The sequence below is a fragment of the Podarcis cretensis genome (genome assembly GCF_951804945.1).
Source record: "Podarcis cretensis genome assembly, chromosome: 1".
In the NCBI taxonomy this organism is placed as follows: Eukaryota; Metazoa; Chordata; class Lepidosauria; order Squamata; family Lacertidae; genus Podarcis; species Podarcis cretensis.
In genome coordinates, this window is record NC_137170.1 from 108366088 (window position 1) to 108390217 (window position 24130).

A 24130-nucleotide genomic window follows, 5' to 3' on the forward strand; every position below is an offset into this window, starting at 1 on the left:
AGCCCTGACTCAGAGGCACCAGCAACCCAGTCATCACCATTGCCTGAAGTTAAACGATTTACACTTGTGGGAACAAATTTCAGCTCCCAAAAGTGGAAAGCAAGAGCCTCTCTTGATTAAAAATATAATTCATCTCAGCACATTTGTCAACTGAGAGCAGTCCCAGGTATGGCACATCTTAGTCAATTTAGCAAGCAGCCAAGGAACTTATTGACAGAGGTGGCTTGAACGGTGAATTGATCTTGGGCCCAAAGCCCATGCCTGTGGTTTCTTTCAAGATTTAACCACAGCACAAGCAAGCACTTCAGACCATGCCTGGCCACAATCCCTGTGCCAATCCTAGTTCATGCTTCTGTGCCCAAGGCCTGAGAAGGAACACCACATGGCAGCCTCCTTACCAAGTCACCCTCCTTTCCTAATATTAGTACTCAAGTTGTTTTGGCATCCGAGGAAGAAAATCTTACAAGCACCTCTCCCACAGAATAGAATTAAAAATATAACCCTTTTTCCCCCGGTCGCAAAGCTCCGAATCAGCTGGCTGAGCCTCTGAGGCAGCTGCCTCCCCCTGCAGACCAGCCCTAAAACAGTAGCCTAAGACATGGAAATTGAACAGGTGTAGATTTCTGTGGCATAGAGATAAATGGTGGGAAAACCTCACCTGCTAAATTTCTGTGATTCAGCATCTAGGACTGTTAAAAGATTGCAACTGTAAAAGTAATAGACCAGGCACCCCCAAACTCAGCCCTCCAGCTGTTTTGGGACTACAACTCCTACCATCCCTAGCTAACAGGACCAGTGGTCAGGGATGATGGGGATTGTAGTCCCAAAACAGCTGGCAGGCCAAGTTTGGGGATGCCTGCAATAGACAGTTCAGGGCTGGCCCAAGACATTTTGGCACCTGAGGCAAACCACAAAATGGTGCTCTCCTCACCACCAGGGAAGAATGGGTGAATGAAGGTCTACATCAGGAACGGGGTGGGGGTGATAAAGATCACCCCTTGCCTCATGTGTGGACCAGCCCTGAATCTACCCAATAAGTCGTCTGCATTGTTATTTCCCATTAGCCCAACTTGGAAATGAATGAACAAGAGCAGCAACAGAAATGTGAAGCATAAGAAAGATATATCCCAAAAAATTCTGTGGTGTGCTGAAGGCAACCCTCTTTATCCTTGATACCTCTGATAGATATATTTCCCACCCCATTCTCTTGACTGTAACTTGGTTTAATTGGTTTTAAAACTCTTTTGAACACTTAACTGCTTTTAACTCTCTTTTTAAATTGTTGTAACCCACCCTCATGGTGAAATCCGGGTAAGAAGAAAGAATAAGAATAAGAATAAGAATAAGAATAAGAATAAGAATAAGAATAAGAATAATCATACCTGCTTGTAGTCCCTAGACAACGTGTCTATTGAATTTGTGAATGTCTGGCTTCTTTTGTTGTCCAGTGGTGGGTTACCTATGGGGTCCAAGTACGGGGTGTAAACTGAGCCCACACAGTTGGCGTTGCGGTTCTGCTGAATGAGCCTCTTTAAGGACATCTTGAATTCAACTGGAAGTCATTCACAGGCTAGCATTGCTTAAGGAACCTTGCGCGACTGAGGAAGGAAGCAAACTAAAAACATAACCTCAGTTGTGAGCAAAAGTAGCAAACACACGAACAGGGTGGAGGGGGAGAGGAGAACAAGGCCATGTGACTTGTGGTTTAGGTGCAGTTTACATAAATCTCTTCTCACAGATCAGTCAGTGTTACTCAATGTTTCTTTTTAAGCTTACAAGAGTTTGTCCCTGCAATTAAAGCAATCTGCTTATTCCCTCCCCCCACACACTATCAACCCCCCACCCTCCCGTCCAGGAACACACACTGCTTGGATGCAAACAGAAGCAACTCTTTATCGTGCAGTTTCTGTGCCCCCTTGATAGTTTGTGTCTAAAACACCATCTGGCTTTAAATGTCCTTGGAGTTGATGAGTTTGCCGCATTCTCAGGCTTGTTTAGGTTTTTGTTTTTAATCCCCCATTTCCCATGGAACAGGACAGATTAATAAGATTTTTGTTAATATAAATAGATTAAAACCATAACTTACATGTAAAGCAGTGATTCTTCAAGTGGCAGCAGCAGGAGGCCTTACCCAGGGATGTTTTATAGAGTTATAGAGACTGAGGGCCACATTCTGTTCTGCACAGCTTTCAGAGGGCCACATGCCAAAGATGAATGAAGCCAGAGGCAAAAGTGGGAGGAGCAACAAAAGGACGTTTCACCTTTCCTCAGTAGGCTAGTGCTTTTTTACGTATCCTCAACATACTCCTCTTTCCAGGCAAACACAGGCAATATCAGAGCAGGGGCAGATTTTAGGGCAGTACAACTGGTTCAACTGCACTGGGTGCCGAGTCAAGAGGGTGCTGCAATAGTGACTTGGAGCAGAAGGCGCAAGAGGACAGGGGTGCCAAATTTTGGTGTCACACAGAGCGCCCACCGGAATCTGAAAGCCCAAAGGCCACCACTGAGTGCAAGGATATATTCCAGTCTGGCAGAAGCACTCAAGGGGGGTGCAGATCCGCGCCAGTGAGGGGTGTGGCGCTAGACCAGCGATGTCCAACCCTGGACTGTGATTGATAGGTAGATCACCCTGGTGCTGCTGGTCAATCGTGACACGCCCCTCTCTGCCCCCTGCGCTATGTCCCATTGCTATCACCAGTGAAGGGGGGGTAAGCTGAATAACTCTTGCCCCAGTCGCTAAAAGAAGCTCAAGAACTCTTGTCATCCCCTCCTAAAAACAGCTCAACAACTATGGTCAATGACAATGGGTAGATCAGTGCCAGTTTTATTATACTGGGAGTAGATTGCAGTCGCTAGAGAGTTGGGCGCTAGACCATCCTGAGGTCTAGACAGAGAGCTGCATTTGGCCTCCAGGCCTGACACACACACCACACACACACACACACACACACACACACACACACACACACACACAACCCATATGACTGTCTGGTGTGTACCCATCCTTAGTGTAACCTGTGAAATGGACCTTTATCTCACAGCTGTATAGGGTCAATCTGATATCTGTGCAGGATTGTCATTGTTGAATCACAGTGCTTCATTATATGCAAATGGACCCGGGGATGGGGATTAATCTTTAACACAATTGTTTTTATCTGCTGCAACCTGAATGCATGGATATGTGCTTCTCATTTACTTCAATTTCCTGAATTCCAAAAGACTATAGGCAAGACAACCTACATAGCAACTGTCCAGTCCATCATGCTTGTCTTTCTCTGGGGATTTCTGAGGACTATATTTTGGGATGCAAACATGTAGATGAAGTTGAATTTGTGAGTCAAGCTTATCATCACCCTTCTTCCAATTAACTAGCGATGTTCCCAAAACTCACATTTGGATGCATGAATCTCAGTGGTTTGTAATGGTCACCTCAAATACAAGACACATGTTACAGACCTCAAAGTTTAGCTATTCTCCATTTCAGAGTTTGATTCCTCCCTCTTTGTAATACTAGTGCAACCATACTCCACACAGTTCACATATTTGAAGTAAATGTGCTAGATAATGGAGTGATCATATTTTCCCAGTGACAGACTAGCTGTTTCTGCTTGGGAAGTGAGAAAATATGATATCCCCCTCAACATAAGCTTGAAGGATGACATCTGCATTACCCACAACTACTGTGAAACATGCGGTTTTATTGCATGAAGAACCATTATCTGTGGAAGTCCCCTGAAATGTTGAGAAACTGGGGTTGGCACAACCCTTTAAAAAATAACTTCAACTTAATCTGATTTCTTAGCTCATTTAAATCATCTTTAACCAAAACTCGGTGCTTTTTTGCTTCTTGTTCCCCACTCTTCTTTGGTTTCCTGTATATACATTTGCAAGAGAAAGATGGGTTTCATTTGCTATCTTGTTTCCTGTAAAGGGTGAATAATGTCTGGCCTTCAGGATGAGTGTGGTCAGACACCCTTCAGAATACTCTCTTGCAGTAGTGCACCTGCATATTCTTTGAGCAGTGCTTTGGGGCTGGTGAGATAACATTTGCACAGAGACTTTAGAACTTCCAACTAATTTCAACACTTTTATCAGTGTAACATTTCTTCTGAATCATAGTTTTCAGGAGAAACTATCTCTTTGCCAGTTGCTAAACTTGATCTCATAGAATCATAGAGTTGGAAGAGACCACAAGGGCCATCGAGTCCAACCCCCTGCCAAGCAGGAAACACCATCAGAGCACTCCTGACATATGGTTGTCAAGCCTCTGCTTAAAGACCTCCAAAGAAGGAGACTCCACCACACTCCTTGGCAGCAAATTCCACTGTCAAACAGCTCTTACTGTCAGGAAGTTCTTCCTAATGTTTAGGTGGAATCTTCTTTCTTGAAGTTTGGAACCATCCGTGTCCGCTTCTCTGGAGCAGCAGAAAACAACCTTTCTCCCTCCTCTATGTGACATCCTTTTATATATTTGAACATGGCTATCATATCCCCCCTTAACCTCCTCTTCTCCAGGCTAAACATGCCCAGCTCCCTTAGCCGTTCCTCATAAGGCATCGTTTCCAGGCCTTTGACCGTTTTGGTTGCCCTCCTCTGGACACGTTCCAGTTTGTCAGTGTCCTTCTTGAACTGTGGTGCCCAGAACTGGACACAGTACTCCAGGTGAGGTCTGACCAGAGCAGAATACAGTGGCACTATTACTTCCGGAACAACAGCAAGATAACTGTGCAAAGACAATTGAGAAGGGAAGGAGCCTGGCTGCAGATGGGAGGCACATTCATTCTGTGTCCAAAGTTGCCATTATTTCTTTACCTCCCATAAACCTAGGCCCTCCAAATGTCCCTATTTTCCAGGGACATCTCTGATTTAGAGAAACAGTCCCGGTTTCTGTTTTGATCCCAAAATGTCCTGCTTTTCCTTAGGATGTCCCTATTTTCATTGAAGAACTGTAGGAGGGTAGGGAGTTATCCAACCCCCAAGCCGTCTGAAGGCAATCCTGTATAGGGAGTTCTGTTATGTTTTTATATATGAGTAGGGAGTTCTTTTATGTTTTTATATATGTTGAAAGCTGCCCAGAGTGGTTGGGGCAACCCAGTCAGATGGGTGGGGTATAAATAGTAAAATTACCCTTATGTAATGGGTCGTCCCTGTTTTCATCAGAGAAATGTTGGAGGGTATGTAAACCAGTCAATGGAAGTGATGAAGCTAACTAGATCAAATGGTTTTCCTAACCACCCCTCCTTTTTTTAAACGGGATCCACCATGGCTCCGCTTGCTTTATTTGCATTTTTAAAGTAAAATTGTTAAAACTACTCCACAGACATGGAGTGGGAAGGGGAGAAGACATGTGTAGCTTGTCCACTGCTTATATCATGGGCACTCTTCATAACTGCTCATAACTGCTCAGTGCTCATAGATTGCCATGGTAGTGGACATCACCCTAGTGGAAACTAAAGACCTTCCTCCAAACACCATTCTTTTGAATTGTTTGAAGTCACGGGCCAACCATTCACGTCTGCCTGGAAAAATGATACAGCAGCTGTTGGCCAAGGTATCTACACTCATTTTTATCTGTTTTCCCTTTCAACTCTGATCATAATGCAGGTTGCAAAGCCTGCTTCGCCGGAAACGAGACTGCAACAAAAGAAACGAATGTGCACACCATGATTGATGGCGTTTCTATCTTGCCACTTTGGGCTCTCTTAAAGACTATAACCTGTCTTCATTTATTTATTGAATTTGTAGACTGGCCTTCATCCGTAGATCTTGGGGTTGTCTTCTACCTCCAGCGGTTTGTGGTACTGGTACAAGAATCACAGCCCAGCAGGAAAAGGTGGGAGGCAAGAATTGCAGTAAAGCAAACCCCACCCCAAGCTGGGTCATTTCAGGAACACCAGGGAAGTTCAGCTTCATTGTAGAGCTTTCTATCTGCTCAGCTGCATTGCACACATATGTTTTTCCTTGCCAGCACACGTCTTCATTCTCCACCACCACCACCACCACCACGGGCCTAACAAGCCATGGATGCTCAACTCTCACACATCCACCTCACTCTCCATCAATTCCCCTCTCTTTTGTTCCGTTTCCTATCCCCCTGCCTTGATTCCATTCTCTTTTATTTTTCTTCCATCCCGCTATGTTATTTATAGCTCAGGGCTAAGGACATGTCTCGCAGCCTGGCAAATCAATCACTGTAGCAAAGCAGAGATCAATGAACAGATGGAACTGGCTTGAAAGCTACCTGGCTGTTTGCAGTTGGAAAGAGGCTATAAGTAAGCTGCAAGCAACCTTTTTTATTATTTATTTAAAAGGTGGTGGGGATATCCAGTTCCGTGTAAGCTCTAACTTTCACCCCAACCCTACCCCACTTTATCTGAGGGCTGCCTTTCAAAAACAAATTTAGTCAGTCTCTCTCTCTCTCTCTCTCTCTCTCTCTCTCTCTCTCTCTCTTAATAGAAATTAATCAGGCAGTTTCTCAGAAGTGTTCCATTTATTAGGAGTAGTTTGAACCACTCTCTATTACCCCTATTACAAGGTGCATGTGATCATAGTTGGGGGGAGAAACACAGCAGTTATTGTAGGATAAAAGTGAACCATCTGCTTGTCACTGCTTGTTTTCTGCTGAACACAAACTAGGTGGTTCCTCTAGGAATAGCATCATCTCATCACTTGCTTAAGTGATATGACTAATGTCTCCAGTGACACTCTTCCTCTTTTCTTCCTTTATTATGCATTGCTTTGTTGTGTGTTGCAGAAAACAATAAACGTGCATCCCTATGTCTTAAATATTATATGCCACCTTATATCCTGCCTTTTTTCTTTTCTTTTGGAAACAAAACAAAACAAAACAGGAGAAAGCTATGCTTAAGAGGCACCACCAGCAAATAAATCTGCTTGCGAAGTCAAAAAGATCTGTAGATAATAATTCTGCTTTAACACGACTAAGTTTTTTAAAAAGTTAACCAAATGTTAATGAATTGATTTAGTTACTTATTAGCTGCATTTATATAGCTGCTGCATGAGAGGAGTTTTCAAAAGGCAGAAAAACCAACAACAATTCATTAACAATGCAATTTAGAACACCAAAAGCTTATCACAAATTAATCAAAAACTAAAACAAAATTTTAAACTGAAAGAAGCTGGGAAGAAACGATATTCTAGACAACTCTCAGGTGGCTTACAATGTTACTGGAGTAACTGCAGAGCTCCCATACCACTAAGATAGCCTCCCCAGTCTGCTACCCTGCCACATGTTGTTGGACTACAACTCCCATCATTCCTGCCTGCTGGGGTTGATGGGAGTTGTAGTCCATCAGCAGCTGGAGGGCACCATGTTTGGAAGGTCGCACTAAGGCAAGCATCCCCAAACTCGGCCCTCCAGATGTTTTGGGACTACAACTCCCATCATCCCTAGCTAACAGAACCAGAGCTCAGGGGTGATGGGAACTGTAGTCCCAAAACATCTGGAGAGTCGAGTTTGGGGGTGCCTGCCTTAAAGCAAACTTAGAAGCATATTCATTTGGACATGGACGTTCCATTTAGCTGTCATGGCAAATAGCAATTGATGGACCTGCCCTGCATGAGTATCACTAATAGACTTTTTTAAAAGAAAAAAGAAAAGGCATTTCAGCTATAGTCCATCATCAGATCATGCAGTAGTGAAGCATGTTGGTTTACTGTGCACACTTTCTTGTTTTGCTGATGGAGTTAATCAATTTTACCAGATGACTTCAAATTCTGAGTTTGTTTATTTTGTAACATTTTAATGGCTCTTCTGCTGTTAAAAGGGGGACACTCAGGGTACTCAAAGTGATGTACAAATCTATTTAAAAGAAGAAGATGCCCCCCAAAATAAAGACAGTAAAAATGGCAAAATAATACATTCCATTTTGAAAAGAATAAAAGAATTGTTAAAGTATTCAGCACATGAACTCTCCTGGCAGGATGGCCTGCTTGCAAAGATGTTGTTGGACTCCCATCAGCCCTAACCAGCATGACCAATGGTCAAGGATGATGGGAGTTGTAGTCTAACAACCTATAGTGAGCCACATGTGAGCTACCCCTACAACAGAGCAGAAATAGTGTATACACTGAGGGAAAGAGAGTGGAAATTCTCCCTACTTGCTAGACAGGGGGTCAAAGCTTATTAAACTGTTTATTAAACCATGGCTTAGCATTATGTGCGAGCCGGGCCACTATGTGATGTTAGAAGCGTTGAGTTTTTTTGAACCCCATCACTCTGAACTTGTTTGCACTGGATCTCACGTGCTATTCTACTGCCCACTCATTCAGTTTGGAGAGGTCCCTTTTTAAAAAGTTCTACACATGCTCCCTGAAATGTCATCATATTGAGTAATTTGGTGTCATCTGCAGTCATGACTCTTTGTGAGCTCATGTGATAAAGCTGACTGCCCCACATGTGTGTGTGTGTGTGTGTGTGTGTGTGTGTTTGACTGGTTCACCAAAAAGGGAAGGGGTAGGGTGCACTCTGGTGCACTTACAGTCCATTATTTTAACCCTTGATGTATTCCCCAAACCTATTGCACAGGTGAACCATGATGCTGTTTGCACATCACACTCTGTTTCTTCTTTGGTGCCACCATTTGATGGCAACCACTGGTGTGCAAGTCAGCCAAGAAAGCCACTCAGTTGCTAGTCATCAGTGCTAGCCAAGCAGGTCAGCCCATTTCAAAAGTCTCTGACTCCAGCTTGTCATAATAAATTAAAACACCCCTGAATCCAGAACTCATTCTTGGAGACATTTGGTTGCATCCAATGTTGTGCAAGCAACATCCCACTCATGCAATGGGATTTCCCCTTCCTCTTATCTCCTCATGCACTCACAGAAACTGCTCCAGAGGGTCTTCCAACCCATATTTTGATGGGACGGGGGGGGGGGAGAGACTGCAAGGAAGAGGAGTGGAGGGGGAAGTTCCATTGCAAAAGCAAATGTTTGCTGCACAACGAGGTGGAAGCATTGGAGAGGATCCATTGGTGTAACCAACTGCTTCTATGAAATCTGTAGCATTTATTGAGAACCACTGATTTTATTTTATTTTTAAAGTAAATATGACTTGCGTATTTGTGAACTCATAGTGTACACCAGCTGTTGAATTTGATTTTTCTAGTTTGGAAATAGCAGCAAAGGGGTTTACTAGTGCAAATAATTTCCCATTTAAAACAGTCAATGTAAAATTAATGGCTTCTATCTAAAGATTCCACATTGCAATTATGTTTCCCTTGTGCAAGCATGCAGTGGGAAAATGATGGCCTCACCCTTGCCCTTTACAGTCCCTGGTGCCTCTCAGCACATGCTTTGGAGATTCCCTCTGGTAGTCAGCTTTCAGGGGATATGGGGACTGGCAAATGGGCAAAACTGGTGACAGCACCTGTGCTGTGGGAGAATTGGATACAATCCGCTGTACACAAAAGATAAACCTGTTTTGTGTATCCAGCTTAAAGTATATCGAACAAACTTCCCATGCAACAATGGTTCTTTATTGGTGTGTTATTAGAGCTGCAGGCTTTCACTGGTCAATTAACCAGCTAAAGTAGCAGTGGGGAACCTTTGGCTTACAAGACTACAACTCCCATCAGCCCCAGCCATGTTATTCTAAAGCAGCAATGCTGCAGCAAGCAAAGGCTCCAGCAGCTAAGTCAGCTGCTTGTGGCTGCAAAGCCAGACAGGATGTATGTGACTGTTGCCATGGAAACAAAGGGGCAGTCCATTCTGTACTGAGCACCGGATGTTAGCTCAGTGTGTGTGTCATATGACCTGTACAGGATGTACATGGGTGGAGTTTGGAGTTTCTCTCTGTTTGTTGAAGAGAGCAGACATGTTTTCTCTGTACTGAAGTGAAAGACAGGAATAAAAGCAATGTAGATTCATTTCTGTCTGAGTCTGATTCCCCTCCCTGGGGATATGCAGGGAGCAGGGAGGAGATGCAGTGGTGTGTTTTTCTCACAGCCTGAGGAAGATCGCCGGAACGGACCTCGAGTGTTTCGCCTGCCGGGAGTCGCCGGAGGGAGGTCAAAAGAATTCAGCCGGTGCCTGGAGAGATAGGCACATACCTCTGACCGGCCCTGAATTTCGACAATGGTAGCAGAGCTGCTGGTTTCTACGATCCATGGAACTCTGCAGAAATAGGAGCCTGAGATGGAGGCTGATTCTCTGCAGCTAGAAGCTCACCAGAAGAAGCTGAAAGCCAAGCTACGGAGCCCAGGTATGAGATTTTCGGGCTTAAGAGTGTGAATGCAGATGGATTAATTCTCTGCTTCATGGGAGCAACGTTTGGGAAAAACAGCTCCGAGAGAGAAGAGTCTGCATTCCAAACATTCCTGTGGTTTTTCCTGTCCAAGGAAAGGAATGTGGTTGCTTAGCAACGCAGGCCAGTTTCAAGATAAGGGCTGGAAGTCAGGCTATGCCCAGAGAGGCACAAACAGCTCGTGTTTTGACTAGGCCCTTACAAAGGAACTGGGAAAGGGACTTTCCAAGCAGCCAGTGTTATTGCTGCCAGGTGCACAGAGTGTAAACAAGCCAGCTATTGGATTTTAGAGGCTTGTGTTTGAGAGTCAATGCAAGGACTCAAAATGGATGTCAAGAAGGGAAGCCTGCCTTCTCCACCCCTCTTGACCAGTGACAATTATGCATCTTGGTCTATTAAGATGAAGGCCTTGCTGCAGAATCAGAGACTGTTTGGGGTGATTGAGAACCCCATCCCTGCAGCACCAACGCGTCCTTGGGAGTCACAGGATGTGAAGGCCAGAACCGCTATAATTCTGTGCGTGTCAGACTCTCAGCTTGTTCATATACAAGATTTAGAGCACGCGAAAGATGTTTGGGACACGCTGAGAAGGACACATCAGAGAGATGCAGGTTCTTCAGCGTTGCTGTATTTTGAAAAGCTGACTAACCTGAGGCTTGCGCCTGATGGAGATGTTCAAGCGCACCTGACGGAAATGAAATTTCTGCGTCAGCAGATGGTGGAACGCAATTTCCGTCTGCAGGAGGAAGTGTTTTGCTTCATGGTGATCAACAGCCTGAATCGGACTTACAAAACGGTTGCCAGTCAGCTGGGGTCTCTCCCAGCGCAAGATCTAACGGCGGACAGGGTCTTTGCCGTGGTCCTGAATGAACAGGACAGACTTGCTGCCCTGGAAGTGAAGGACAGGGGGAGACAAGAACGGAGTTCAGACACCCCCACTGCTGTAGCTACTGGAGGAGACGCCGTAGCTTTGAACGTTGTCCGATGCTTCAATTGTGCACAGACTGGGCATCTTCAGCGGTACTGCAAGAAGCCACGTCAGAACAAAGGAGCCAAGGGAAGCTCCACGAAGTCTGAGGCGTCAGGCAGAAGTCATGCCAAGTCACAGGCGAAGCCTGCAAAGGCTTTGATGTCCCTAAAAGCCACACCACAAGTGGGGAATTCCTTCGTTTTAGACACGGGAGCGACGGTTCACATGACCCATCGCAGGGATTTGTTTTCGTCGTTTAAGAAGCGAAGCTTCGTTGTACAACAAGCCAACGGTCGAGAGCTGGAAGCCACCGGAATTGGGACTGTGTATCTTAAAAGTCTGAACTTGACTATAAACAATGTTTATTTGGTTCCAGAGTTGAAGTACAATCTGCTCAGCGTTTCGCAGATTGCCAAGAAGGGACTAAAACTGTCCTATGATGATCAACACTGCGAGATCTACAAAGATGGAGAGCAGTATCTTTCTGCCAAAGAGAAAGATGGACTGTATTTGTTGACTTTTGATCAAAGTGATTACATGGAATGTAATTCTTGTGATTCTAACATGATTTCTTTTGCAGGTGTAGCCAAGAAGAACGCCAAGCAGGTCACCTCAAGGGTCGACAAGGCATTTCAGCGGGTGTATGCTGATGTGATTGGTCCTTTAGCACCATCTAGAGGCAATGCAAAGTATTACCTAATGTGTGTTGATTCTTTTACAGGTTTTGTCTGGATTTATCTTTTGGAGAGACCGAAAGAAGCCTTAGAAAGGTTTAAAGAGTTTTGTGACAAGGTTAAAAATATGCATGATGCTGACATAGATTGTCTTTGCACAGATGAGAAGCCAATTTTTCTCTTACAGGATTTCCAGAGGTTCCTGAAGAAGAAAGGGATAAGACACAAAATTGCTAGTTCCGAAGAAGCTTGGAACAGATGTGTCTGTGTTAGGGTGAACAAAGAATTGCAAAAGGGAATGGAAGCGCAATTGCTTAGTTCACATCTGCCACATGAGTACTGGGCTGAGTCACTAATGTCATTTTGTTACACGTGGTAGAGAAAGGTTTCAAAAGACTTGGGATGTTCTCCTTTTGAGAAACTGTTCCACAGAAAACCTTCTGTTGCCCATTTCAAGGTTTTTGGGTCTCATGTGAGAACAGAAGCTCCAGGTGGAGTAAAGAATGCCAGAGGCATTTTTGTGGGTTATGAAAAGGGTCTCTACAGAGTAATTTTGTCTGAATCTGGTCAGGTGATTCTCACAAAATTCCTAGAGAGTGCTCCTGAACAGGAGAGAGTGATTGTTCACACATTTCCCACAGGAGATGATGATGATTCTGATGATGATGATGATGAGTTTGATCTTATTGAGTTCAGTAGTACTGATGATGACAGCGATAGCTCAGACAGCTCAGTTGTCACAGTCATTGAGAAGAAATCTCACACAATGACTAGACCCTCAGAAGAGGAGGATGAACCACTGATTAAGCTTAGTACTGGTTCTCCAGAGAGTTCAGAGGCTGAACCAGAAAGCAAGGGAGAGCAGCACCTCTTACGTAGGTCTGAGAGAGCAACGAAGGGTGTACCACCCAAGAGGTATTCAAAAGAGTTTGCCAACCAAGCTATTGCATGTGTTGCTGTTGTAAACGACCAAGGTCAAATTGAAGCTGTGTCTGAGTCAGAGACAAAGGCACAACAGAGAGTTGCTAACCAAGGTAATGCAGATGCACTCATTCCTTGGAAGTCACACAACCAGAGAGGTACATTGGTAAAACCAGTGGCGGGTAGTTCCAAGGGTGGAACTGAAACAACAGGGGAGTGTTATAAGTATAACAACTGTTTGTTTTCTTCTCTGGATGACGCTTTGCTCGCAGCACGCATTGATACTTTAGGGGGAGTATGTTATTCTAAAGCAGCAATGCTGCAGCAAGCAAAGGCTCCAGCAGCTAAGTCAGCTGCTTGTGGCTGCAAAGCCAGACAGGATGTATGTGACTGTTGCCATGGAAACAAAGGGGCAGTCCATTCTGTACTGAGCACCGGATGTTAGCTCAGTGTGTGTGTCATATGACCTGTACAGGATGTACATGGGTGGAGTTTGGAGTTTCTCTCTGTTTGTTGAAGAGAGCAGACATGTTTTCTCTGTACTGAAGTGAAAGACAGGAATAAAAGCAATGTAGATTCATTTCTGTCTGAGTCTGATTCCCCTCCCTGGGGATATGCAGGGAGCAGGGAGGAGATGCAGTGGTGTGTTTTTCTCACAGCCTGAGGAAGATCGCCGGAACGGACCTCGAGTGTTTCGCCTGCCGGGAGTCGCCGGAGGGAGGTCAAAAGAATTCAGCCGGTGCCTGGAGAGATAGGCACATACCTCTGACCGGCCCTGAATTCTGACAAGCCAGTGTGGCTAATGATTAGGGATGATGGAAGCTGTACAACAGCATCCAAAAGGCCAAAAATTAAAGCTTTGGTTTATTAACCAGTTTGGGACACTTTTAATTGCTGGGGTAGAGAGTTAAAGGCACGTTTGCATATTTTGGAAGGTGTTTTGGCTCTGGTATGGAAATATGCTAAGGAATGACAAAGACTCAAAGAGTTCTGACTTGTCTTTGTTCAATTGCGAGTTGCAACACAATTCAGTACCTTAAAAAGGCACTAAACTGAAGTGTGGGAATATGCATGTTTATTTAAATTAGTTAAGCAATTCAGCAAATGATTGTTTAATTGGTTGATAAAGTATAAATTATTCCTTCAGTGACCCACCTTACAGTGTATAAATCCAGAAATATTTTTCAAGGTGGGGTCCTAAAGCGTAAAAGTCACAGTTGTATTAATCTAAAGACATGCATCAAACAGAAAGCATGATCTAGTTTTCTATCTCATAAGTTGGCTCTTGAAACTGCACTCTGACTCAGAAATTAATACCTATATGAGTAATAGTTAAAGTGCATTCTCTTAATTTTTCTTGCATGCCACTCAATGATGTGATAGTAATTTGTTAACTCCTCTTACATCTACTTTCTCAATCTGCTTTGCAGATTTTAGTAACAAAGTTATTCCTTGCCTTAGTTCCCTTTCTAATGGAATTGTAACACAACTACCTCTCATGAGGAAAACAGGTGTGTGTGTGTGTGTGTGTGTGTGTGTGTGTGTGTGTGTTTTATGGCACTTTGCATAACAAAAGCCCAGTGCTTTTTAAGTGCCGTGATATGCCAGGCATGTCAACACAGATAGTACGATTGCTGTTTAAAAAAAAAAAAAACCCAGAAAAGTTAAATAAAGGCCACTTTACAACATCAACTCTTGCCAAATGTCATAGGTAAACCTCAAGGTCACACTTCTGTGATTTTGCTCAAGCCTGTTCTTGACACTGTATCTTATTTACACCTTTAGAGGGTGGAAAGTTAGGCAGTTGCACTGTTCACACTTTTAAGTGACATTCTGAACAGTCTTCACTTCTCTCTGTTGTAGGAAGCTCAGGGTGGGGTTGCGCCATTTTACCTTCACCACAACAGTGTGGTGGACCATAAATGGAGCCAAGAAGGACCAACTGCCATTGGTTCTCCTTCAGACTGGTCTCCTGAGGATAAAATGGCATAACCCAGGGCTACCCAGTATTTTGCGCCCTCCACAGTGTAGTAAACTGCAACACCTGCCATCTCTAAGTAACCTGGCCCAATGACCAAGGATGATGGGAGTTGCACCCTGTTGGGTACCCCCGACAGACCACACTCTGAGCTTCTTAAAATGGAGGTAAGAAATGGAAGAAGCAGCATTGAGAGTGTTAACATCATCATGAGTATTTCCCATTTCTAATTCAGGGATGAGGCACTTGTGGCCCTCCAGATATTGGACTACAACTCCTGTCAGCCAGCGATTAGGGGTAATGGGAGCTGTAGTTCAACAGCATTTGGAAAGCCGCAGGATCTTCAACCCTGTTCTAGCTGAAGGTGCCAAATATCCTCTTCTCTTTTTTCTAGCTGTGAAACTCTTTCCTGCTTCTGTGAAACAAATAAAGCAACGGTGACCCTGCAACATATCAGTTCTACTAAGCAGGAGGCTACAATATCATTTACGGTAAGTGTCTTTACACTAAGCACCTTTAATTAACTTTCTGATTGGGCATGCATTGTAGTTTGTTCTCTTCGGCTTTTAAAAACAAACCTTATTTCTCAATAATCTGTGCAACTATTACTCAATGTGTACCTCTCTTCATACTGAAGCCTGCAGAGAAGCCACAATAAACTTGCAACACAGACGTAACATCATGCACCAGAATGACTCCGCTGAGTCGATGACTCAGCAATGAAAGTTCACTGCAGGACAAATGGGTAGGAACCATATAGAAATATAGCGGGAATGGATCTGTGGCACTGGACCTCAGTGTCCAGGCTGAACGATGGGGGTAGAGATGCTCATTCAGGTATACTGGACCAAGGCTGTTTAGGGCTTTAAATGTCACCACAAACACTTTGAATTGTGCTTGGAAACGTACTGGGAGCCAATATAGGTCTTTCAAGACCTGTGTTATGTTGTCTCTGTGGCTGCCCCCAGTCACCAGTCTAGCTGCCGCATTCTGGATTAGTTGTAGTTTCTGGGTCACCTTCAAAGGTAGCCCCAAGTAGGTTGCACTGCAGTAGTCCAAGTGGGAGATAACTATTGCAGAAAGGTGTATATCCCCTGCCCTCTAGTCTGGAGGTGATGTCATCAAGATATTTGTTTCTAAATGTCTAGTTACCATGTCCATTTTCTTCAAAGATAGATATTTCAAGAGTAAATACTGAGCTTTATGTTGTGTGCTCCCCGCCCCCATACACATGAAGGGAGGGATGGGTGAGATATAAACAATCAGTAAATCAGTTGAATTGCACCATAATTGTCCAGCCTTAGGTGGCTGTGCTGGTCCTTCCCCAACTGTTGACTGTGGCTCATCACCTGTGAAAAGGACATGGCAGGGGCTGAGGGAGAACAGGCCCTCCCACTTTGACATCACTGGGCAGTGGGCTCTGTGTAGGTCTCCGGTTTGGGCTCTGAAATCTTAGGCTGATAATTTTGAAAGTTCCTTTGCACCTTTGCTCTCCTTACAGTGGTACCTCGGGTTACATACGCTTCAGGTTACATACGCTTCAGGTTACAGACTCCGCTAACCCAGAAATAGTGCTTCAGGTTAAGAACTTTGCTTCAGGATGAGAACAGAAATTGTGCTCTGGCGGCACAGCAGCAGCAGCAGGAGGCCCCATTAGCTAAAGTGGTGCTTCAGGTTAAGAACAGTTTCAGGTTAAGAATGGACCTCCGGAACGAATTAAGTACTTAACCCGAGGTATCACAGTATTTGCTTTTCACGTTGTTGTTATTTGATACATGGTGGTAAACTAGCTAGCTAGCTAAATAAAATCACCCCTTGACATCATTGAAGAATGAAAGCAATTATGCATTGTTTTATTTATTTTTTAAAAAATCTAAAGCATAGAATGTTTCATTCAGAATTAACCCAATATTCAGAGTACACACACTCATAAAAAACCCCTTCAAGATCCAGCAGGTGGCGCACTGCTCTCACCAGAAGAAAAGCTTCTGTTTGCTCTCCATGCCAATTTATTATTGCATTTCAGACAGACAGAGAGAGTGCGCACAAAGTAGAGCTCTGATGCTATGAGGCCTATCCTGGGACTCTCAGATTTATTTATTCTCTTCAGAATAAATAGTTTACTCTGCTTAGGAAAGCATCTCAGTATGAATATAAACTGGCAGACATCCGAAACGTTTTAAACAGCTGCAAGTTCTAGTTGACCTTACTGGTGATAAATTGTCTGTTTGAGCCTATGCTGTAGTTAAGTGACCTGATGGTAAATTTTACTTTGTAATCATGTGTCTCTAATGCAATTTGTAAATGCTGCTGTTGAAGTGGTGCAAATGTGCTTTAATATTTATGGTGTGGCTGTGGCCTTGGTTCTGGCTATCTTGGGGGAAGGAAGCTGTGTGAAGAAGACAGAGCATATTGGGCCAGAACACATGGAAAGGAGAGAGAGAGACCCGTTCGTTTCTTACTCCACTCCCCCTAATTAATGGGTGATAGAAGGGAGAGGCAATAGTTAAAATAAGGAAGCTTCCACCTACATCTCAGCCACAGCAAAGGTTTCTATCCTCACCTGCATGACAGGCAGATAACACACTGCAGAGTGCCTTCTCTAGGCACTAACACATCACCATCAAGACTCAATGTTTAGGCATTCATTGAAATCTCCACCCATTGATTCTAACACCGTCCCCCTGGAACAACAGAGAAGTAGTCCACTCCATTCCTCTGTGTTGACAGCTCTTGGTGGTGGCTGGTGACTAGTGGGGCAGAAAGCTAGTAGACCAACAGTAGGCAGAGGCAGAGCCAATGAAGGCAGGCAGGAAGGGAAAGGGATCTAACTGAAGGCAGACTGTGGTTGTGGGGCAGTGTCCCATTTGTCTTAATGGACAGTTCTTCAGATAGTTGTCTCCTCCTTAACCTTGTCTTCCCCACCCCAGGCTAAATATATTTAGCTCTTTCAACTTTTCCTCTGAGGATTTGGTTTCTTTTCCTTCCTTCCTTCCTTCCTTCCTTCCTTCCTTCCTTCCTTCCTTCCTTCCTTCCCTTCTTTTGCATTTTAAAAAACAGGAACAGAGAGCATAGTTAACCCCCCTCCCTGTCCCACTTACAACTTCGTACCATATACAGCATGTATACATATACCATATGACTTCCCTTCCACCCTTTTCCTGGTTCCTTTGCTTTTCTACTACTCCATGTAATCCACATCTTTTTAATATTTTTAAGGATCTGGTTTCTAAACTGCTCACCATCCTGTGATCATGCTCCAGTCAACATCCCTCTTAAAATTTGGTGCCCAAATAGACATTGTACTACAGATGCAGCATGACCAGCTCAAAATAAGGTAAGAACTTTTACTTCTCCTATTCTTCAAACAATATGCAGAGGTTTATAGACTTTAAAAAGCACCTAAGATTAGGACTTGGGGTGGGGTGGGGGGTGGGGAGGGGAGGGGTGTCAGTGTTTTGTTTTTACTCAAAAATAAAATACTCCAAGGTCGAGTGATATATATATGACTTTAGGAAGACATAGCAGCAGAACAGAGTACATTTCGTAGGCATCGTGTTTTTATTCTTTAAAAGAGGTTATGCTTCACAGAAACAATGGCAAAGAAGGATTAATATAGTAAAATTGCCACTTTACAAAAATACACTTTCAGAAAAATGTAGGTATTCAAAAATACAACATTCAAAACTCATTATTTACAACCAGAGGCAGCAGCAGTATTGAGCAATAAAAAAAATAAATATTTTACTTGTTACAGTATACACTAAGGTTAGACCAGGTACAAGTTTGAAGACTGACATCACCACTCAGTTCTATAACTATGTTTGAAGCTAGTCTCTTAATGAACATAAAAACTTTCCTATTTCTATTTTTAAAAAGCACAGCTTTTATGGAAACTTGCAGGTTTGAAACGCTACATATTCCCCATTAAGCATCTCCGAACTCTAAGAGTTGTGCTTTCTTCTGATATAGGCATCTTACCCAATACATTCAGGATCCTTCAAATCCAATTTATTGCACTTCTGTCACATTCCATCAACAAAAAATAATAATACTCCTTTACTGGCAGAGCCATAAATTTGTGGCACCTGCTAGCACAGAATATGTGTGTTCCTTTCAGAAAGGTTCATACAAAAGAAGATCACACAGCACATACATAAAGTATTTCAAAACACGAATATGAAGCTTGTGGCAGCATCCAGTTAAATATATTTTTTCCCTGCAAGGCCATTTATTTTTCACATTAGAATTGCACAGTACAGGCAATAGGCATGGGGCTTCAATATAAGAAGATTTCAAACTATACCAGCGATTCCGTAAAGAACGGGGGGGGGGGGGGTTAAAAAGGAACATTCCTCACATACATATAGGCATCTCTCACTCGACTTGCAACAACAGAAGGGTTGCTGCTAATTTTACAAAGTTAAGCAAATGGCAGGACAGCAAATAAGAGGGTGACAGGTTGATCCATAAAATGAATTTTAAGGATAGGCTCTGTGACTCACAGTGCCAAATACATGAATTAAGAACCAGTTCACACATGCAGTATTTTATCACTGGTTGACTACAACATCAAAACGATGACTTAAGCCACCCTGCATGGCTTCCATCATATACAAAACCATTATAAAACATACAAAAAAGAGAGGGAGGAAGGTAATTTTTCATTAACCAGGCAAGGCAGTCTGTGGACATCATGAACCAGCTGGAAATTAACCTTTGAACATACCAATGAAGTTAATTTCCAGTATTCTGCTTTGGGCTCTTAAATACTGTGCTCCGCATCATGTGAGGTAGAGAGAGAAAGAAAAAAATCAAAACAAATGCAAAACAAACAAACAAACCAAAAACCAACAGAATTTCCTCCCCTTTCCTCTTCTGTGGGGGTGTGCAAATCTAAGCTTTGGAATCTTCTTGTACGTAGAGCTGAGAAATGGTCTTCTTAATGCGAAGCGCGGTCAGTCGAGCTGCCCCATTGGCGTACCAGCACTCACGCATGATCCGGCCCATTACTCTGAGTGCCTTGAGAAAAGAGCAAAAGCAGAGTAAGAAGAGCACATCCATGGTTGTCGCAGTGCTTTGGCATGAAAATTGCCAGCAGGAACAAGACGGCGTCAGAATGTGTGCATATATATATATAATCTCAATATATCATACACACACATTGTTGTATTTGAACTTGGAACCTTTCTGCTCATGCAACAAGACTGTGCTGCCGCCTCCTCCTCCTCCCCCCGCAGGTCCCTGCTCCTGAGGGGCTGGGAGACCTGATAGGACATCATGGCATGGCAAAGAGGGCTGCAAGGAGGAAATCAATGGAAATTGGGGGGGAGGGCCTTGCAAAAGAACTTCTGCTCATGCAAATACGCTTTAAATGGGGTTATACCATTGGGGTGGCAAGTTCTATAGGGAGTATATCCGCACTTGCTACTGATTCATCACCATGCTCTAATGTACTCTTTTCTGTTGTGCATGTGTTGATATAATTCCTCAAGTTTACTATCAGTAGTTAACTTTCTTTTAGACCATCACCAAGGCTCAAGGTCTGTCTGGAAGCCATGCTTTTGACGAAAGGCTGAAATTCTTTTGAGCAGTAAGCCCCTGTGTGCTTGGTGCAATTAACTTCTTAGTAGACGTATATAAGATTTTGCTGGAAATCCTAGATATATATATTTTTGTGGGGTGCAGGTATGTGATGGTCACTTGGTCATGAGGACAGGATTTTCGACACCTGATTGAGGCACTACATTTAATACTCTCTTATCCCAGTTAAGCCTGTGCTGGGGAGCCAATAGCTGCATTCTCTAGGCAAAGAGTGGCTGGGGGGGGGTCACCTGATGAGCTGCATATAAAGATTATTATTATTATTATCATCATCATCAGATTGGGTTGCTCCAGCCACTCTGGGTGGCTCCCAACAAAATATTCAGAACAGAATCAAACTTCCCTATACAGGGCTGCCTTCAGATGTCTTCTGAAAGTAAATAGTTGTTTATTTCCTTGACATCTGATGGGAGCGTGCCACTACTGAGAAGGCCCTCTGCCTGGTTCCCTATTGAGCAAAAAGTGGGTGGGACCAAAGGAAAGGTGGCTGGGATACCGTTTTTCTCTCTTCTTCACACATACTCTCTTAAACCCACCCACCCACAGACACTCAAACTCTTCCCAATCCTTCCATCATCCATGCATTCTCTCTCTCTAGGTTTGGAGGGCTGCATCGAAGGAAAGTCGCATGATGTCCACCTGTGGATTAAACTCAGGCATTTGAAAGGCCTCTAGGGGTGAACTGCGCCTCACAGTGAGCCCATTTACTTAACCAGACAGGTATATGCAACCGTTGGGGGTGTGTGTGTAAGTTTTCATATTTTAGTTCAGTTTAAAACATGCACTTTTAAGATACACAGTAAAAGTTGCAGTTCAAAGAAGGCGCGAAGCAAGAGAAAATGTTACCTCACAGCTTTGCCACTGATTTGGGATATTTGGTCTATGTTTTTGCTCACAGACTACTTTTCTCATATCTTCTATGGAAGGATCAGAAGGCACAGCATCATAGTAAGGTAACTGGTACTCCTCAACAATTCCTAGAAGAGGAATGTGGTAAAAATATAAATTTACTAGAGGACTTTCAGTTGTTATGGGAGCAAAACATGGACAGATGTAGTATAGAAACGGTTTCCTGGCACACTTGTGCAAATATCCATTGTGTCAGCAAATATGTTCTTGAAAACACTGTGCTTTTTCCAAATGCTTTGGTAAAAAAAAAAAAAATCTGTAAAGTCATATCCTTGAAGCATTCAGAAACTTATTTTCATTCAGGGCTACATGGGAAAGTCCTTGAAACTGCCGGCAATCATTCCTGTCAAACTAGCTCTGCGGTACCCACAATTCTTTCTGTCAGCTTGTTAAGAGCAGGTGAAGACCCAATATAGGCTAATACAACTCTGGCTTGGATCCAAAGAATGAGAGGTGAAAGGAGATGATGCATTTCAGTGAGGGAAATGTAATAACGCAACCTATTATATAATGCAATATGACAACCCCTTATGCTGGAGCCGTAGCCCGGCTCTATGGTTTTAGAATCCAGTGGGGGATGAGGAAGGAATCCCAAGGGCCATCTAGTCCTACCCTTTGCAATGCAGGAATCCTGTCCACAGGAATAGCCAAATGCACGGACCCAGAAGTCTCAAAGATGAAAGAAAAAGCATTGCACTTGAGCTAGATGCAAGCCTGTGGTTGTGGAAGTGTTTGGGGGGGTTGTTTGTGTGGAGTTCATTTATGCTGTGCTTTAATTAGTATGGTAATGTGTTTGATGCAGGAAGTCTTGGTCAAGTTGGGTAACCTTAAGTGACAGCTGAGTTAGGGTTGGAGATTGAACTCTCAGTATGCAAAAGGCTAGAGAGCGTTCACATTGTGGTGGAGGGCTGCAGGTTCGGAATTCCATGATAGACGGTGTGGTGTGATGGGCTGGGGCTAGACTAAGGGGCGGCAGAAGAAGTGTCTATATGTTTGGGTGCTGGTTGGTACATGTGGGTTTGTGCTGGTGTTCTTGGCTGGCAGTCAGAAGAAGAAGACAGCAAAGAGGAAGAGGATCAAGGAAGAAGAACGGAGACCTGAGAGGAAGACCAAGTGCCTTGATGGCTGAAGACTTGCTGGGGTAGCTGAATCACTTGACAGGGAGAACTTGTCTACAGGGGCGAGAGGAATTTGGGATGCTGGGCTCTGGCGCCTGGTAGGAGCTCCAGAGGAAGGTCTTCCAAGACAAGACAGCAGAAACAGACCCACACTTCAATAGGTGAGTAGGGGTTAAAACAGAGGCTTCAACAAAAGTCCTCAGTCATAGTGTTGAGGGCTTAATTAACAAGGGCAATTGCCAGAGGCTGTATGGTATTGGTAACAGTAGTGTAAATCAAGCTGTTGGTATTGAAAGTGACAGTAACAAAGTGTGTACCGTATTTTGCGCCCCATAGGACGCACCGGCCCATAGGACACACCTAGTTTTCTGGGGGGGAAATAAAGAAAAAAAATTTTATTTCCCCCCCAGGTGCGGGGCTGGAAGAACCAGGTCGGGGAACAGCGGGAAGGCGCGCTCCGCCTCCCCGCTGTCCCCCAAGCTTGTGGGGCTGGCGATGGGGAGAAGTGTGCTGAGCCTGGGACTGCAGGCAGCTCTGCGCAGCCATCGGGAGCCGGGCGGGACTTCGCGCCCCGCTCCTGATGGCCGCGCAGAGTTGCGTTGAGCCCGGGACTGCAGGCAGCTCTGCGCAACCCTCGAAGCCGGTCTCCTGAGGGTTGTGCAGAGCTTCCTGAAGCCTTCGCCCCATATGACGCACACACATTTCCCCTTCATTTGGGGGGGGGTGCGTCCTATAGGGCGAAAAATACAGTAATTTGAAGCTCGCACACTACACAATCTTACTATATTTGACAATATTAACATTTATTTATAGTTACTATATATGACTGGCTTTATCCCATAGTTACCAGGATTACTGGTAAGTTAAAGGTACAAGTGATATTAAATGGTGGCAGAAGTACAGGTGCAGGAAAACTATTGGGCATGGAAGTTGGATTTGTTTAAGGAAGGAAATACCTTCTTTCCCATCACAGGGAACCACCTAGGAAAGGCTACAGAAGTTTGACTCAGGACAACAATCAAATTGTAGATGGCTTTTGGTTTTCACCAATCCTGAAGCAGCAGTTGAATGGCCTACTGGGATGTCATTTTATTAATTTCTTAAATTGATATACTGCCCTTCAACCAAGGATCACTGTTGTCTTTATGCTTGCATTTGATATGTATGATATTTGTAACTCAATGCTCTTCTGTTATTACAATGCTACATTTTGTAAGCCACTTACCTGGTGAAAGAAGGTATATGTTCTTAAAATTAAGTACCAGTCGTGCAATTTCCTATTCTCCAGTCTCCCCACTATTCCTTTCCTCCTCACTCATAAGACCCCTTTAAGCAGTGTTATTTGTCTAGAAAAAAGAGCTGCCCTCCTTCTTTTTTAATGGGAATGGTGCACAACTGAGAGGTGCCAGAAAAAACCCTGCCTTTAGGCATTATTCATGTGAGGGAGCATCACTACAATGGTACCTCGGGTTAAGAACTTACCTCTGGAACGAATTCTGTTCTTAACCTGAGGTAAGTGGAGTCTGTAACCTGAAGCATCTGTAACCCGAGGTACCACTGTATGTCTAGGACACAAAGCACCCCCATCCCTGCAAGCGAAGGGGATCTTCTGCAGATGCCTGCATTGGTACAGCTACTAGCATGTGATGCTACAGTAGCATAGCAGTGCTCCCTGTGAGACCCTTCTTCCC

General features: G+C 43.9%; 2 protein-coding genes and 1 long non-coding RNA gene across 4 annotated transcripts in view; 1 reads left to right on the forward strand and 2 right to left on the reverse strand.

Moving 5' to 3' along the window:
* CYTIP (cytohesin 1 interacting protein) overlaps positions 1-1790 on the reverse strand; it is a 16336-nt gene extending 14546 nt beyond the window's left edge. Inside the window, exon 1 of the mRNA XM_079982168.1 lies at positions 1383-1790. Within this exon, the coding sequence (XP_079838294.1) occupies positions 1383-1541 (159 nt within the window). The 5' untranslated portion in view covers positions 1542-1790. The remainder of the gene's footprint in view (positions 1-1382) is intronic.
* The window catches only part of LOC307220722, a 27834-nt gene extending 6707 nt beyond the window's left edge, over positions 1-21127 (forward strand). Inside the window, exons 2-4 of one of the 2 annotated variants that reach the window (XR_013841061.1) lie at positions 15203-15299; positions 18028-18145; positions 21011-21127. This is a non-coding gene — a long non-coding RNA (uncharacterized lncRNA). The remainder of the gene's footprint in view (positions 1-15202; positions 15300-18027; positions 18146-21010) is intronic. The other variant, XR_013841062.1, reaches the window with a different exon arrangement.
* The window catches only part of ACVR1C (activin A receptor type 1C), a 45668-nt gene continuing 39888 nt past the window's right edge, over positions 18351-24130 (reverse strand). The window contains exons 8-9 of the mRNA XM_079980146.1: positions 21259-21389; positions 18351-19830 (exon numbers count right to left, since the gene is read on the reverse strand). Of these exons, the coding sequence (XP_079836272.1) occupies positions 19705-19830; positions 21259-21389 (257 nt within the window). The 3' untranslated portion in view covers positions 18351-19704. The remainder of the gene's footprint in view (positions 19831-21258; positions 21390-24130) is intronic.